At 45.3% G+C, this 18,409-nt stretch overlaps 1 protein-coding gene across 1 annotated transcript in view; it reads left to right on the top strand.

Annotated features, from left to right (window-relative positions):
- Positions 1-18,409, top strand: part of PPIL6 (peptidylprolyl isomerase like 6) — a 38,846-nt gene that overhangs the window by 9,357 nt on the left and 11,080 nt on the right. The window contains exon 3 of the mRNA XM_068279446.1: positions 3,528-3,716. Within this exon, the coding sequence (XP_068135547.1) occupies positions 3,528-3,716 (189 nt within the window). The remainder of the gene's footprint in view (positions 1-3,527; positions 3,717-18,409) is intronic.

Raw genomic sequence — 18,409 nt, 5'->3', positions numbered from 1 at the left:
CTTCCTGTTTGATGGGGGTTTCTTTCTTCAGAGGTGCAGAGCTTCGATGGGGGTGAAATGTACTCCCTCACTCGCCAACCTCTACATGGGTTGGTGGGAGTGGGTCTGCATCTTTGGAGATGGGAACTCCTTTTATAAATATTTGGCCTGGTACGGCAGATGTATTGAGGTTATACTTGTGGTTTGCTCAGGTACATCTGAATTACTGCAGGATTTCCTAACATACGTGAACGACAGCAGGGCCCCCAACCGCCCCGTTTTCGTCGGGACGGTCCCGATTTTGGGGGGCCGTCCCGCGCTGCTCCCCCCCCCCCCTTAGTCCCGGCCGCTGGGGAGAGAGGGGGGGAAAAACTATCGAGGCACCAGCCCGGGATGCGTATGCGGCATCGATGGCCGCCGCCATTAGACTTCTCCCTCCCTCCCTCCTAATATGCCCCCCCAGTGTCCCCTTCCCCCCCCCCCCGCAGAGTAAACAAATGTGCAGCGGAGCGGGCTGTAACTCTTACCAGTGCCTCTACGCACCGCCCGGGATCACATCTTGTCTTCTCGGCTTCCGGCTTCCTGTGACGTCACAGGAAGCCGGAAGCCGAGAAGACAAGATAAGATCCCGGACGGTGCGGAGAGGCACTGGTAAGAGTTACAGCCCGCTCCGCTGCACATTTGTTTACTCTGCGGGGGGGAAGGGGACACTGGGGGGCATATTAGGAGGGAGGGAGAAGTCTAATGGCGGTGGCCATTGATGCCGCATACGCATCCCGGGTTGGTGCCTCGATCGTTTTTTTCCCCCTCACTGCCCACCCACTCTCACCCTCCTCCCCACCCACTGGCACCCTAAAGGGAGGAATTAATATAGTTATTAATTAAAAATATTTGAAAAACTTTTTGGTGGGCGTGTCTAGGGGGTTGGGGGTGTGGCCATGGGTGTGGCCTAAGTGTCCCATTTTCTAAAAGTTAAACGTTGGGAGGTATGCGACAATACTATAAATTTGTCCTTTACCCATGACATTTAATGTGAGATACATTTCTTAGATCTCACCTTGATAGGACATGTGGAATACTTGCGAGTGCATACAAAAACTTACCACAAACCGTGCTCTGGTAATTCAGTATTGGAGGCCATTAGCTGCCATCCATGTCACGCTGTGAAGCAGTGGCGTACGTAGGGAACTTGACACCTGGTGCTTATTTACAGATAAACATTCTCCACCCCCCCCCAAAAAAAACCAACAACCCACATTTTTTTGGATGGGAGGGTTGACGGGTTGGGGAGACGAGCGTGTAGCTGCAAGGAGTCGTCAGGATGTGGACGGAGCTAACCATTATGAAACTTTGTACTCTATACAGTGCTGAAGATGTCAGTGCTATATAAATACACAATATTAATATGGTAGGGTATTAGACTATGACTATGGTACGATTAGATTGTGAGCTCCTCTGAGGACAGTCAGAAAAGGGGGGCATACAAAAGAGGAGGAGGCATAGGAGGGGGAATAAAGAGGTAGAGGCACAAGACAGAGAGCCTGGTGGGAAAGGAGAAATGACAGGAAGGACTCTTCTCAGGACTGCAGACATCACCAGTGCTGTTTGACAAGGACATTCTGCTAATGAAGCCACTGAAATCTGAAAAGAGGAAAGTGTCATGGGGAAGACAACATGGTGGAAGGGGGAGTCGGGAAAAGAAATGAGATTACCTGCATTCAAACTAATCTAAATTGGCTGGAGCTTGTTTCTCTGATCACTATACAAGTCGGCTATAACCACCTGTATCACTGGCTTCTGCAACAGCAGACTGCCCTGCATTATTAATTAATTACTCTGATCAGGATAAATAATCAAGAGTCCAGGGCACTCTGGTATTACAGCAGCTAGTGCACATGGCTACTAATGACAGGGAACATCTGAAGCACTAAACACATCCTGCTACCTCTCCCTGCTAATGTCCCAGCTGCAGTACAGCAATCCGTTCTCTCTACTCACCCTGCTGTGTGTAGAGAGCCAGGAAACACATTGCCCACGGGACAGGAAGGGAGAGTGATGCTACATCTAATGCAGGAAGAAGTACAGTCCCATGCACTGCCTGCTGCTTTTTTTTTGCAAATGTTGCTCGAACTATGAAAAAAGGTCCCAGGTGGAAGAACACAGTGGCTGAGCACCACAGTGGCACCCCTAGCTATGGCTACACCCAGGGCTGTGAGCACCTGTGGGTTTGTGTGTGGTAGGTACGCCACTGCTGTGCAGGCCATCCTGGTAGGTAAATTTGTTAGGGTGTGGAGGAATTGTTCTACTGAAGAGTCCCTGAAGCAGGAATTTGTACTTTTAGAGGCCAGATTTGTGGAGAGGAGTTACCCTGCTTGGGCCCTGAAGCGCAATAAACATATAGCCCTGTCTAGGGATAGGTCTCTAATGTTAAAGAGACTCTGAAGTGAGAATAAATCTCGCTTCAGAGCTCATAGTTAGCAGGGGCATGTGTGCCCCTGCTAAAACGCTGCTATCCTGCGGCTAAACGGGGGTCCCTTCACCCCCAAACCCACCCCCGCAAACCTTGGTCGTAGAGTTGGTCGTAAACTTGTCTTCCTGGAGGCAGGGCTAACGGCTGCAGCCCTGCCTCTCAGCGCGTCTATCAGATGCGCATCGCCGCCTCTCCCCTGCCCCTCTCAGTGAAGGAAGACTGAGAGGGGCGGAGGAGAGGCGGAGATACGCGTCTGACAGACGCGTGTGGGGCAGGGCTGCGACGGTTAGCCCTGACCCAATGCGGAAGCGCTCCCCCGCTGTACGGAGGGGATTTGGGGGTGAAGGGACCCCCGTTAAGCCGCGGGATAGCAGCGTTTTAGCAGAGGCACACATGCCCCTGCTAACTATGAGGTCTGAAGCGAGATTTATTCTCGCTTCAGACTCTCTTTAAGGAATCAGTGCACATGTAGAAATTCCTCAAACGGCACAGGTAACTTACATCAGATTTTCATGCACAGTCTAGTCATCTAAAAATTCCAGGCCTGTACCAATAGAAGAGGTAAAACATTTCCTTTTGTTTACTAGGAAGTAGTGTTCTATGCAATCTCCTAAATGTATCCTGTACCATATAGAAATAGCATTGCAGCTACTGCTGATTTCTAATAACCCATGCAATAAGTTAGCGATGGCTGTACCAACAGGGCCGGGCCGAGGCATAGGCTAGAGAGGCTCCAGCCTCAGGGCGCAGTGTAGGAGGGGGCGCACAATTCATTCAGCTGTCATTCCTAATTGTGTATGAAGCAGAAAGAAATAAGAAAAGGGGATACATAGCAGTGACTGCAAGCCAGATAACTAGATATTAAGGTGTTGGGGAGGTTGTGGGCCCTGTGGCGCCTCTTAGTCTAATAGCAATCAGTGTGTGACAGCTGGGGTGGTCGGGATGGAGGGGCGCACTTTGGTGTCTCAGCCTTGGGTGCTGGAGGACCTTGTCCCGGCTCTGTGTACCAATGTTCTATTGTGGTATGTCTGCTTAAAATGTGAATTTTAATTATTCCTCTCTTTCCAATTTGTTGCAGGAAATTAAAGGAGAAACATGGGAGTTTTCCTCTCTGGTCATGTGCTTTGTCAGTGGACAATTTGTGGGTGATGAAAAAGGCTTGAAGTCATGGGCTAATGATATGTGGGGTTTCAGGGATTATAGACCTCTGCCCTTATACAAGGCACTGGCTGAAGATTTTTATACCAAGTACATCAGAGGTACTAAAGTAAGTGAAAGGCAAACAATCACAAGGTTACACTGTACCTGATCTTGGGAACCCTATTTCAAGTAAAAAAAATATGGGTGAGCTCCCGTCACAAATATGTTACACAACTCACACATTTTATTTTCATAGCTAAAGTTCCTTCCAGGAGAAATTCATTTCTTTCACTATTAGTCCTCCCATTAAGTCAACAATACTTCCTGACCCTACTGTGCTCTTCTAATGTAAACAAACATCTATCATGGGAGCAGCAGAGGCGAGGATAACCTTTTGATGTCTCGCACAGCTGTCAGCTATCACACAGTAATGTCAGCTGCACAGATGATTTCCTGAATTTCTGAAAAGCAAAATGGCACAAAACAGAGACAGCAGATTTTGCAGCTTTGGTTAGCAATGATAAATGACATTGTGCGCTAGTAAACAACTTAGGCTACTTACACACCAAGACGTTGCGTTTTAGGGTATGTTATGGTCGCATAACGTGCCCCTAACGCAACGTATGGTGGTGTTGAAGTTGGACGTCAGATTGAGCTGCGTTATGCAGCTCTCAAAGCAGCCGCTCCAGGTTAGTGATAGGAAGTCCAGATCTTTTTAAGGATTCAGATCATTTGAATCGGATCATTGAAAAGATCCGGATTTTCGAACTAAATTATTTGAATCATTTTCATTTTACTAGGGAAGCAGACTGGGTGAAATGACTAGCAGGACAGGACTTTCCTTGCACTGTACATTCTGTATGTTCCTGTTTCTTCCAGACAGACATCCACTGTGAACCAATCTTTCATGGTGATGATCCGGATGATTCGACTCACAAAAAAGATCTGTTCAAATGAATGATTCGTTCATGATCCGGACAACACTACAGTCCTACCACGAGTCTCTGCAGTGCAGTGAATATTAATTAGATATGTGGCTGGCTGCGGAGGAGGAGGGGAGACCTCCTCCTCCAACATTACTGAGCATGTGCAAGCAGTCTAACGCTGCTTAGCCCAGTATAACGTACAGCATGCAGCACTTTGTTTAAACGTGCTGCGTTACAATGTAACGCAACGTGGGCACTGTGAACAGCACAATTGATTTTACAGTGCTGTGAGTTAGGCTGCGTTACTGGCTGCTGTAACGTGGGACTTTAACGTCCCACTGTGAAACCAGCCTTATGGTACCCATACACGGTACAATAAAAACGTTCAATTTTTAAATGTTTTCATCCAAAACGATCGAATCAAAATGGAACTTGAAAATAATCTTTTTATTCGATCAAGAAAAATGAACGATTATCCCGTTTTTTTTCTATAAAAATCTGATCAGACATGTCGGAAAAATCTTTATATTAGATCTTATGGAATAATCGAACTAAATGATCTAATCGAAAAAAATTGAAAAATGTTGCTATTTATGGGCACCTTTAGGCAGATTTATTAAATTTATCCAAACCAGTCCATGGCGAATTGTTGCAAAACTGGTGCAAAGATGAAGAAATTGCTCAGAGCAGACCATCAGATTCCTTAATCTAAACATCTGTTTTTGCACCATATTCAAGGTTGAATGTATACTTCTTACAATCCCTTGGCCAGCTTTCTTCCTGCTCCCTGTATGTGTAACAGCGCCCCTCAAATTCCAGCGGCAGCCCCCTCTTCTATGTTTATCATCTATGTACAGCAGTCTCTGTCTGTCATGTACAGCTCCTTTAAGCAGCTTCTTTCCTCATCCATATACTGCTCCCCATTTGCAGCCTCTCTTCTCTATTTGCAAGCTTCTGTTCTATACTCAGCAACCCCTTTTCCATGTGCAGCCGCCTAAGGCCTGGGCCTTTGTGGCCTTTTTAGAAATCCGGCCCTGACCATATTTGCCATAGTCTTCCTGTCACTGGGTAGAATAAATCTGCACTACTGCTATTTAGATACGCAGAACATGCCAGGAATAGCCTTGTGTGGAGGTATTGCTCAGGTTCACATTAATATAATGATGTGGCAAGAACAGCAAACATACTTATTATGAAGCAACAAGTCACAGAAACCAGCTTTCACTTTTCTACAGTGGCAGTGATTTCACTGTAGCTATGGAAGCTTATATAATGCCTAGTTTACTTGACTGAAATTACTACATAAAAACTCTTTAAATACACTTATAAAGCTTACATATTTATTTATATATGTTACGGCCAGAACCCAAAGTTTGGCCACTTCGCTTTGTGACTGGCCACTTCGGGTTCTGGCCGGTCAATGTGCGAAGTGACCGCTGCGCCGGGGCTAATGTCCGAAATGAGACGAAACCTGGCGGCTCCGATCATATTCCCCCGGCGCTGTTTCCGCCCCCCGCCTCCCTGCTATCGGCTTTCAGTCAGCCAAAGACACACGAGTCCCCCCCCCCTCCCCCGAGTCGTTTGTGGCTGCAGGATAGCAGAGCGGGGAGCGCTGCAGACATTGCTTCTGTCAGCACCCGCTCTGCAGGGACGAACGTATTGAAGGAGAAAATGTGTGCAGTGCTTCACTGCTGCCTGTTTTTATCTGCATGGGGAAAACACGTTCAAGTGTGCACTAACCAATTGAATAACATTGGTTCTCAGTTTACCTGTGCAGAAGGTGGTGAGGGGGGGAGAGTCCAAGGTTTTGCAGGGGGGCCCAGTGATTTCTAGTTATGCCTCTGAGAGGATGACTAAGGCCCTGTTTCCACTTTTAACTGAATGGTTCCTGGTGTGTCTCTTCGTAAACCTCTTCATGGACATCGTGTGTTTGTATACAAGAAACTGCTCATGTTTTCCACAACTGCAGCAACCTGCTGTCAGTTTTTTTGTGCACAAAAAATCTGATTGAATAGAAATGGCCCACTGATTTTACACGGGCTGTCAGTTTTAAAGCGTTTTTCACATATGGTAAAACAATGACTAGATAGAAATTAACTTACACACAAGTACACACACACCTACGTCAGCTCAATCCCAGTGTCCTAGCCGACCCCCACCATGCCCTCTTCTCTCTCCCCACCCAAACCTGTCCTAATCTTGCTGCAGCTCAGTATAGTCAAACCCTTTCATCAGCCCTAGAGGAAGCTGCTTCCCCCAAATTCTTATACTCGCAACATCAAGAGGGTAACACAGGGGTCCCCAACCTTTTCCGGCCCGGGGACCGCTATCCGACCAAACTTTTTTCAGGGGGGGGGGGGGGGGGGATGGACAGTGTCGTGTGCATAAGGGTAATCGGGTGCGGCTGCATAGCTAGCATAGTTGCCCCAGTATAGGGAGTTTAGTTTAGTTGCCCCAGTATAGCTAGTATAGTTACCCCAGTATCGCTAGTATAGTGCACCAGTATAGCTAGTATAGTGCCCCAGTATAGCTAGTATGAAAGTGCCCCAGTATAGTTACCCCAGTATAGCTAGTATAGTGCCCCAGTATGGGTAGTATAGTGCCCAAGTATAGCTAGTATAGTGCCCCAGTATAGCTAGTATCAAAGTTCCCCAGTATAGCTAGTATCAAAGTGCCCCAGTATATTTGCCCCAGTATAGCTAGTATAGTTACCCCAGTATCGCTAGTATTGTGCCCCAGTATAGCTAGTGCCCCAGTATGGGTAGTATAGTGCCCCAGTATAGCTAGTATAGTGCCCCAGTATAGCTAGTATCAAAGTGCCCCAGTATAGTTGCCCCAGTATAGCTAGTATAGTGCCCCAGTATAGGTAGTAAAGTGCCCAAGTATAGCTAGTATAGTGCCCCAGTATAGCTAGCATCAAAGTGCCCCAGTATAGCTAGTATCAAAGTGCCCCAGTATAGTTTCCCTAGTATAGCTAGTATAGTGCCCCAGTATAGCTACTATAGTGCCCCAGTATAGTTGCCCCAGTATAGCTAGTATATTACCCCAGTATGGGTAGTGTAGTGCCCTAGTATGAGTATAATAGTGCCCAAGTATAGCTGCCCCAGCATACGCTCCCCCTCCACGGTCGCCGCTGCTGTTACCTTAGCTGGCGGCCGCTTTCTCTCTTATATTCTCCTCTCCTGCGTGTTATTTTGCTTCACAGCAGCGCGCCGCACGGCTGCTGTGATGAGGCAGGAAGCAGGAGAGCTGTTCCCTTGGTAACAGCGATACACATCGCCGCTACAGGAAGCCGCTCTCCTTCCTCTGCCTCATCACAGCAGCCATGCGGCATGCTGCTGTGAAGCAAAATAACACGCAGGAGAGGAGAATATAATGGAGGAAGCAGCCGCCAGCTAAGGTAACAGCAGCGGCGGCTGCTGGGGGGAGGTGGGGCAAGAGGCTAGACCCGCGGACCACCAACAAACGTCCCACTGACTGGCAGTGGGCCGCGGACCGGGGGTTGAGGAATTTTTTTTCTTATTCTGCCTGTTAAAATGCATTTACAGTAAAGTGGCTCTTACCAAAATGTACCCCACCAAAGAAAGCCTAATTGGTGGCAGAAAAAACAAAATATAGATTAGTTCTTTGTGATAAGTAGTGATAAAGTTATAGGCTAATGAATGGGAGGTGAACATTGCTCGGATGCATAAAGTGAAAACGACTGAAGGCTGAAGTAGTTAACCAGGATTTCCTACAGTACAAGTCTAACCTGCTGCATTTCCACACTGCCCTTGCTGATGCAAAGCAGGAATAAGCTCATTGGAACACAATCTTCTAACCCCTGGGGTCTCTTTGCCACTTTAAACTCCCTGCAGACTTCCCATACCACTACCTCCCACGTTGACCTGTCCCTTCTGACTTACTCTGTCCTAATTTCCTGGCTTTGGCCCCAGTCCTCACTGCCCTGTTTAACCTCTCCCTATCCACAGGCACCTTCCCCTCAGACTTCAAGCAGTCCACGGCCCCTCGCTACCCTCCAACTACAGCCCTATCTCCCTCCTTCACCTTTGCCTCAAAACTCCTTGAGCGTCTGGTTCACAAACGCCTGACCCAGAACCTCAATGCCAACTCCCTACTGGACCCGCTGCAATCTGGATTTCGGCTTGCCCACTCAACTGAAACAGCTCTCACCAAAATGGTTAATGACCTCACCTTAGCTGAAGATGAAGGCGAATACTCCATTCTCCTACTACTTGACCTTTTAGCAGCTTTTGACACAGTAGACCATCCCCTACTCCTCCAGTCCATGAGCATTCATGACCTCGCCCAGGCTCTCATCCTACCTCTCCAACCGCTCCTTCACGACCTCCTTCAATGAGTCCTCATCCACCCCCAACCACCTCTCGGTGGGAATCCCCCAAGGCTCATTTCTTGGCCCCCTACTGTTCTCCCTATACACATCCTCCATTGGCAAGGTTATCTCCTCCATGGGTTTTAACTAGGGCTGTGGAGTTGGTACAAAAATCCACCGACTCCAACTCCTCAGTTTAGGATTCCACCGACTCCTCTAATTTGCATATTACAATCTTGTTGATTGAAAGTATGTAACATGAAATTCGTCTCTTAACTGCCAACGCTTAGAAATTTTAAAAGACAACTGAAGTGAGGAGGACATGTAGACTGCCATATTTATTCCCTTTAGTCATAGACTAAAACTAGTCCTTGGTAAGTGTACTTTAAAAAGGTACAGACCCGAACAAAGAACATCTATCAGGCCCTAGACAATGTAACTGTGGGTACATGTAAGAATGATGTGCAGGTACTCTGCAGGGGAATGAGGAGATTCTTCCTCTATTACACATTCTTCATGCACAATCTGAACATGGATCAGGCCCTAGGCAATGTGACTGTGGGTACATGTAAGAGTGATGTGCAAGTACTCTGCAGGAGAATGAGGGGATTCTTCCTCCATTGCACATTCTTCATGTACAATCTGAACCAGGTTTATGGGTGATAGACAACACCTCTGTGTTCAATGTGCACAACATTCTCAGTGGATTCCCTGCAGCTCTGTGGGGAGTACATATGTAGAGTATAGTACTACTGTGTAACAAAGTAAACCTGAGACAGATGAAAGTAGTTTTATATATACCTGGGGCTTCCTCCAGCCCCCTTCAGGCTAATCAGTCCCTCGCTGTCCTCCTCCACCATCTGGATCTTCTGCTATGAGTCCAGGTACTTGAGCCAGTCTGGCGTAGTGCGCATTTACACACTCCACCGCCGGGAGCATACTTCACCTGCGCAACACTGTTGCGCAGGTGCAGAATGCTCCTGGCTGTAGGAGCAGCATGTGGCCAGACTGCGCTGACTGGCTGAATTATTGGGACTCATAGCAGAACATCCAGGTGGTGGAGGAGGAAAGCGAGGGACTGATTGGCCTGAAGAGGGCTGGAGGAAGCACCAGGTATGTATAAAACTTTTCATCCATCTCAGGTACCCTTTAATTCGTAGTCACCAAACCAAATTTTAACAACATATCAAATTATTTGATTTCATGAGCAAAGGGAGTGCATAAATTTGCATAAATCAGCATCAACGCAGAATTATTTTCATCTCGCTGACCATCTCTATTAGTGACACGGCTACACATCAGACTTTATTCTCACAGCATAGATGTTATTTAGTATATATAAGAGATTCCTGTGTACACATCATATATAGTGTACAGTCTCAATCAGATATGTATATCTGACTTTAAAAATACGGGGACTGCTTTATTGAAGCAGCTCAAGTAATTAATTTTGATTGGTTTATTTCATTTTTGTGGACTGAGCACAGCTATTACTGTATATATAAATTATTTATGATGACTATTATCTGAGAAATAGAAAATTTTATCATATTTTCTATTTTAATTACAGTTTAAATTCATTCGGAGTCAGTGCATTTTTTCCCGACTCCGACTCCAGGCACCCAAAATTGCTCCGACTCCACGACTCCGACTCCACAGCACTGGACTTTTATCTATCATCTGTATGCAGATGACCCCCAGATCTACCTCTACACCCCTGACCTATCCACCACTACCATGGACAAGGTCTCCTCCTGCCTATCAGCCATCTCCTCCTGGATGTCCGCTAGGTACCTGAAACTAAACCTGGACAAAACGGAATTTATGATCTTCCCACCCTGGCCATCCCTGACCCTCCCAGATGTGCATGTCACTGTTAACCGTTCGTGTCCTTACCTCTCCCTGTAGATTGTAAGCCTTGGGCAGGGTCCTCCTCCTTTTGTGTCCTACCTGATCATGCACCTTCATTACTGTGAACCCATGCTATGCATCTGAGTGAACCTAACTTGCCTAATCTCCATGCTCCATCCAGTGACTGACTAAGCATTACCTGGTACTCATACTGTGCTGTGTGATCTGGTTTTCTTGTATTCCTGTATTGTCATATTGCTGTTTGTCACCCCTAAATATGGTCTGTAACCTAAATTAATGTTCAGCGCTGAGTAATATGTTGGCGCTTTATAAATACAATAAATAAATAAATAACCACACTACCATTTGCAATACCTCTCAAGCCTGCTGTCTGGGTGTTAGCCTGGACTCCGCACTCTCCTTCACCCCCACATCCAAAACCTCACAAAGTTCTGCAACTTCCACCTCCACAACATCTGCAAGATCCGCCCTTTCCTGACCTCTGTCACCACCAAACTCCTCATCCATGCCCTCATAATTTTCCGCCTTGACTACTGCAATGCCCTTCTGTCTGGTCTCCCTATGACCTGAATTGCCTCGCTGCAGTCCGTCATTAATGCGGAAGCTAGAATTATCCACTCCTCCCATTGCTCCACCATGGCGGCTCCCCTCTGTAAATCCCTCCACTGGCTTCCCATCCAGCCCAGAATCAAATTCAAGATACTGTGTCTGGCCTACAAATCTGTCCACAAAACCTGCTCAACCTACATTTCCGATCTTACTTAGGGGGTACACACCTAGCCACTCACTCCTCTCCTACAATGAACTTCGACTTGATCGCCCCCCTCATCACACAGTCCCATGCATGCCTCCAGGACTTCTCAAGAGCTGCTTTAAAGAGACTCCGTAACAAAAATTACATCCTGTTTTTTATCATCCTACAAGTTCCAAAAGATATTCTAATGTGTTCTGGCTTACTGCAGCACGTTCTACTATCACCATCTCTGTAATAAATCAACTTATCTCTCTCTTGTCAGACTTGTCAGCCTGTGTCTGGAAGGCTGCCAAGTTCTTCAGTGTTGTGGTTCTGTGATGCATCTCCCCCCTCCTGGCCCCTCTATGCACACTGCCTGTGTATAATGATCTCTTGAGATACAAAAGGAAGGATGTATACAGCCTGCTTGTGTATGAATGTATTTTCTATGTATGGACATACTGTACATCAACCTACTTCCTGTTTTGGTGGCCATTTTGTTTGTTTATAAACAAACTTTTTAAAACTGTTTTTAACCACTTTTAATGCGGCGAGGAGCGGCGAAATTGTGACAGAGGGTAATAGGAGATGTCCCCTAACGCACTGGTATGTTTACTTTTCTGCGATTTTAACAATACAGATTCTCTTTAACACTATGGAACTCCTACCTCCCCCCATTAGGGTTGCCCCTTCCTTCAACATCTTCAAGAAGGCTCTCAAAATGCACCTTTTCACTCTGGCCTACCCTCCCTCACCGGTGCTCTAAACCTGCAGCGGAACTCTGGTCCTCTACCTTTCATGTCCTACCTCTCAATCTAGATTGTAAGCCTTTGGCAGGGTCCTCCTCCTTGTGTCTCCTACCTGTTAACGCACCTCCATTACCGTACACCCATCCTATGGATCTGAGTGAACTCGACTGGCCTAATCTCCCCATCCATTGACTGACTAAGCATTACCTAGTACTTATACTGTACTGCATGATCTGGTTTGCATGTATTCCTGTATTGTCTTATCGCTGTATGTCACCTCTAAATATTGTCTGTAACTTCAACAAAATGTCCAGCCCTGCGTAATATGTTGGCACTTTATAAATAAAATAAATAAAGTACACCGACTTTATGCTCCCTACTTAATGTCTAAAACTATCGTCCCTCCCAATACCTAACACTAGCACCCCCCCCCCCCACCACCACCACCACCACGGCACCCAAATAGACTACAAGCTGAAGTACTAGTCCTTCTGCTAGTAATAGCCTGCTAATGTAACGTAAAAGCTCTAGCTGAAATACTAAATGATCAGTAGCTGAACTAATAGCCAGTCAATTAGTGGTAGCTGAACTACTGCTATCAGGCACCCAACTCACCACCTCAGCGCTGTGGAACTGCAATTAAACATTGCAGGCTATTACACAGCTGCCGAACCCGGCATCCAATTCATCTGTCCTGCTTTCACAGGGCCTCACATTAGGACCGCAGGCAGCACCAACTACTAAGTAGCTCTATCTTTTTAGATAGGGAATGCCATGCTTCCTTGTGATAATAACACCACTTTGGATTGCTCCCACAATTCTGGAGCAAGATAACGGAAAATTGTATACTTACCTACCGGTAATTTTCCTTTCCTGGTGCATCTCCATGGCAACATACTAATGGGTTAATTCCTGTTCCAATTAACCCTGACAGGATGATTAATATAAAAGTTTTCAGCTGACTGCTCGCAGTATTCTTTTGTATATTACCTCTCCTCATGGGAGGGTTCGTATGTTGCCATGGAGATGCACCAGGAAAGGAAAATTACCGGTAGGTAAGTATACAATTTTCCGTTTTCCCTGGTGCCTCCATGGCAACATACTAATGGGATGTATATAGCCAAGAAGAAGACAAAACATCACACAAGGGTGGGTAATGCTGAAAACTTTATAAGTAAATTTATCAAACAATAGTTTTCTCTTTTTTTTTTATATATATATATATATATATATATATATTTTTTTTTTTTTTTTTTTTTTTCAAGTAGCAGATAGTACAACTGTTCCAAATTCTGCTGTAGTCAAGGCCTTTGGATCAACCTGATAGTGGTTTACAAAAGTGTGCACTGTTGCCCAACTTGCAGCTTTGCAAATGGTCTCTGCTGACACTCTGGCATGTGCAGCCCAAGAGGCTGCTATACCTCTGGTTGAATGTGCTGACACTTGTTTAGGCGGTTCTAGGCCGTTTGCTATGTAAGCTCTATTTATGACTTTAGTAATCCAGGTTGCTCTTGTCCGTTTTGATGCTTGTTGTCCCTTCTTGTATCCAGAAGGGATAATGAACAATTGTTCTGTTTTCCTGAACTCTTTGGTCTTTGTCAAATAGTTTTGAAGGACATCAGAAATATCCAGTGGATGCTTCTTTTTAACTGTTGATTCTGTATTTTGTGTCTCCTCGTGTTCATCTAGAAACAACACTGGTAGTGAAATTTCTCGATTAATATGGAATTCTGATACCACTTTAGGCCGGAACTGTGGACATGGCCTAAGAACTACTCTGTCACTGAAAAATTACGTATACGGTTCAATAATACTGAAAGATTGTATTTCGGAGACCCTGCTTGAGGAGGCTATCGCCACTAAAAATGCTGCTTTCTGGGTCAGATTCTGTAGAGAACAATGTTCTGTGGGAATAAAAGGTTCTTGTTCCAGATACCTTAAAACTAAGGGTAGATCCCACTTTGGGTATATATTTTTTCTAGGTGGTCTCAATTTTAATACTGCTCGGATGAACTGTTGAATTAACACGTTCTTTGACCATTGGACTCCTGAAAAAGCCGACAAGGCTGACACCTGGACTTTAATGGAACTGAGACTTAGGCCGAGATTCACTCCCTTTTGTAGAAAGGTAAGTATGTGAGCCACTGTTGGTGCTTGTGGATCTATTTGATTCTGCACCGAATAATCCACAAACTTTTTCCATATACTACAATATACTTTTTAGTGGATACCTTTCTTGCGCTCTGTAAGGTCATAACAACGTCTTCTGGACAACCTAGACTTCTCAACTTCCTCCTCTCAGTTTCCATGCCGTCAGTTGTAATCTCTGAGGACAAGGATGCAGAATATTGTTCTGGGATAGCAAGTCCTGGAGTGGAGGTAGATGAACTGGCTCCTCTGTGGCCATCTGTAGAATGAGTGGAAACCAGGGTCTCCTGGGCCAATATGGTAGAATTACAATTGCTGTTATCCTCTGTGATATCAACCGCTGCAGAAACTTGGGTATTAATGGTGTCGGTGGGTAAGCATACACAAACTCCGGCCATGGTTGGCTCATCGCATCTATTCCCCTCGACATCTGATATGGGTATCTGGAGTAAAAGTTTGGCAACTTGTTGTTGTATTTTGTTGCAAACAAGTCGATCATCGGACTCCCCCAACGAGTAACTAACTGATTGAAAATCTCCTGATTCAGGGACCATTCCAGGTTGTTCGGTGAAGCTCTCGACAGGAAGTCTGCCAGTATATTCTCCTTCCCTGGAATGTAGAAGGCTTTCAGATTGTTCAAATTGTTCTGTGACCATGCCATTATCTCCTCCATGATGTTCATCAGAACTCGGCTCCGGGTACCCCCTTGTCTTTGTAGGTATGCCACTACTGTCTTGTTGTCTGAATGGATACATAAGGATGTTTGTGCAATTTGTCTTTCGAAAGCTTTCAAGGCTAACAGGACAGCTGTAAGCTCTAACTCGTTTGAAACCACCGGTGTCTGCCAAGACCACTGATTCTGCACTGCTCGATCTCCACAGACTGCACCCCAACCTCTTAGGCTTGCATCGGTTGTCAAAATCGTCCATGATTCTGGCTTCAGGGAAGTGCAATTCTGAAGATTCTGAATATTCTTCCACCACAGCAATGATGTTTTCATTTCTTGTGTTATCCATATCATCTGCTGGTAATCTCTCTTCTCCCACTGGTGGAGAAAACCTAGCTGAAAAGGTCTTATGTGCCACCTGCTCCACTTGACCATCGGTATTGTGGATGTAAGAAGTCCCAACACTTTTAGACACTGTCTTGCTGACACCTTGGATGTGACCTCTATTTCCTCTATAACTTCTGTTAGATGAAGTATCTTGTCCTGTGGGAGAGAAACAGTGTTGTCCTCTGTATTGAATAGGGCTCCTAAGTAAAGGAGATGTCTTGTTGGAGTAAGATGACTTTTTTGTATATTTATTAACCATCCGAACTCGTTCAGAGTGGTTAGAACCATGTCTCGATTTTGTACTAACTCTTCTTCTGTCTGAGCCAACAACAGTAGGTCGTCTAGATAATTGAAAAGTCTTATTCTCTTTATCCTGAGGAACGCCACCAGTGCTTGAAGGATTTTTGAGAACGTACGAGGTGAGGTTGAGAGGCCGAATGGAAGTGATGTGAACTGGAGGTGAACACTTTGTATTGTAAACCTGAGGAACTGTTGAAAGTTGTGATGGATGGGTATATGAAAATAGGCATCCTTGAGGTCGATAGATATCATATAATCCCCTGGTTGGACCGCTCCTATAATTGTGTGGATTGACTCCATCTTGAATTTTTCTACAACAATGAATCTGTTTAAGTGTCTTAGATCGATAATTGGCCTCCATCCGCCTGACTTCTTTGGCACTAGAAACACGGGTGAGTATATTCCCCTGTATTTTTCTTGATCGGGTACCCTTTGCACTACTTCTTGTGCTAATAAATCTTTTCTGAATTGTAGAAGAACTTGTCTTTTCTCCTGTGACATAGGCATTCTTGTTGCTCTGAATCTTAACTTTGGGGTCTTTTTGAAGGACCAGGTGTGACCTCTGGCTATCGTAGTGGTCACCCAAGGGTCTGCTATGTTTGCTTCCCACACCCCTCGAAACGTTCTTAGACGTGAACCTACTGAATGAGTGTGGGAAGTCGGACTGTCAAAAGGACTTAGTTGTCGTCTGGGAAGTAGACGCTGAAGCCTTATTAGATCTTTGACTGGTATTTCCTTTTATGTTCCATGTTCTGCGAAATTCACGTCCAGGTCTATATGTTTTCGCATCTCTGAATCTTGTCTGAACTTGATTTCTTTGGAAGAAACGTTGTCTCTTTACTCTTCTTTCCTGGGGTATAAAGGTAGATCTACCTCCCGTGACTCTTTTTATTGCTTCATCCAGTTTAGACCCAAATAGATTTGTGCCATCGAATGGGATCTTCACCCAGACCTGTTTCGACATTGGATCCGCCATCCAAGGTTTTAGCCAGAAGGCCCTCCTTGCAGTTATTGATGAGAGCATAGTTCTGGAAGACGCTCTTATGGTATCTATGGATGCTTCACTCACAAAATCTGCTGCGATTTTAATATCTTGAACTGCGGCTAGAATATCCTGCTTCTTTGCTCCTGCGTTGACTAAGTCTTCAACATTTTTGGACCACGCTTTAATGGCTTTTGCCACTGAAGTTAAAGCGATCGCCGGTTTTGCTGATGAAACTGAAGAAAAATAAATCTTCTTAAGATCACTGTCGACCCGGCGATCAAGTCCTTCCTTAAATGTTACAGAATCTTCCATGGGAAGTGTGAGGTGTTTTACAAGGTTGGAAATAGAAGCATCAACTAGTGGTGAGGAGGATAGAAACGGTGCTTTCTCATCTGCAATAGGATATAATTTTGACCATCTGTTGTGAAGGGAAGGCTTTTTATCCAATCTTTCCCAATCGTCAGTAAAGAGTTCTTTTATTTCCTCCATCAAAGGAAAGGAAGTAGTTTTCTTCTTCAAATGCGGATAGTATTTACTTGGATTTTTTAATTCTGTCTCTGTATCTTCCCATCCTATTGCGGCTTTCACTGCCTGAATTAATGGCTGTATTAAGGTAAAATCAAAGTTTGATGATACTTCCTCTGGGTCCATATTATCTGCCCCATCCTCATGAGACTCCTGTATTTCCAGAACAGAGGAAGACGTATCTTCCGCCCTTGGCGTTGCCACTCTATCTTGTGTCATCGTACTTGCGGATGTAGCCGCCATCTGCTCCAATACAGTCTGTTTTATAATCGCTACCATACTTTCTGGGCTAAATGGTTGATTTGAGGGGTTTTGCTGATAAGCTGTAGATCGTTGTGGTGATCTTATCCTTTGTGCTGATCTAGACCTAGATCTTTCTCTATCATCTCTTCTAGATTTTGATCTCGCTTGTCGATAGTCAAATCGATCTCTGTGGTCCCTTGAAGGTGACCTTCTATAATATCCTGAGGATTTGCGAGGAGGCGAGTTTGATGGAGGTCTTGTCTGTCTGTCCCTTGATCTTGATCTCGGTCTTGGAGATCTGTGGGAAGCAGACAAATATACATAATCACTATTAGTGATTTTAATGTATAAGGGGAATCCCTTTAACCCCCTCCTTTTTTTTTTTATTTTTTTTTTTTTTAGAATATTACCCTTTAGACTTCTTTTTTTCCTTTGCTTTCCCCATCTCCAAGATTGATATGGGCACAGTACACACTCTAAAATAGTAATACAAGTATATATACATCAGTACTAAGTAGGAGAAAAAAACTAGCACAGTAGTGAAATACGCAGCAAGACTTATAGAACAAAACACCTACTTCTAACAGTATCTTGTGTGGACTCCCCACATAGGCTGCAGCGCTAGAGATGCTCATCAGACGCCGTCCGACCTGCAACTAGAGCAATCTCAGCCTTTCGCGCCGGCCTTTTAAATGGCAACCAATCAGATGCTTGCCACACCTGTGACCTAATCCAAAATGGCCGCCGCAACCTCCTGCCCTTACCCGCTTAGCCAATCGGCAAGCGGATAGCGTAGTGACGCACTTCCGGGTCAGACGCGTAGGCGGAAGTACCCGGCCGGACCATCTCTAAAACAAACTTTCCACACGAACCAAGCAAAGGTAATATTTATACATTGGTACTGTGCCCCTCAATCTTTGTCACCAATCGCCGCCAGGCTGCAGCGCATAGA

Source organism: Hyperolius riggenbachi, chromosome 4 (assembly GCF_040937935.1).
Source record: "Hyperolius riggenbachi isolate aHypRig1 chromosome 4, aHypRig1.pri, whole genome shotgun sequence".
Taxonomy (NCBI): domain Eukaryota; kingdom Metazoa; phylum Chordata; class Amphibia; order Anura; family Hyperoliidae; genus Hyperolius; species Hyperolius riggenbachi.
This window is presented reverse-complemented; position numbering and strand designations above follow the sequence as displayed.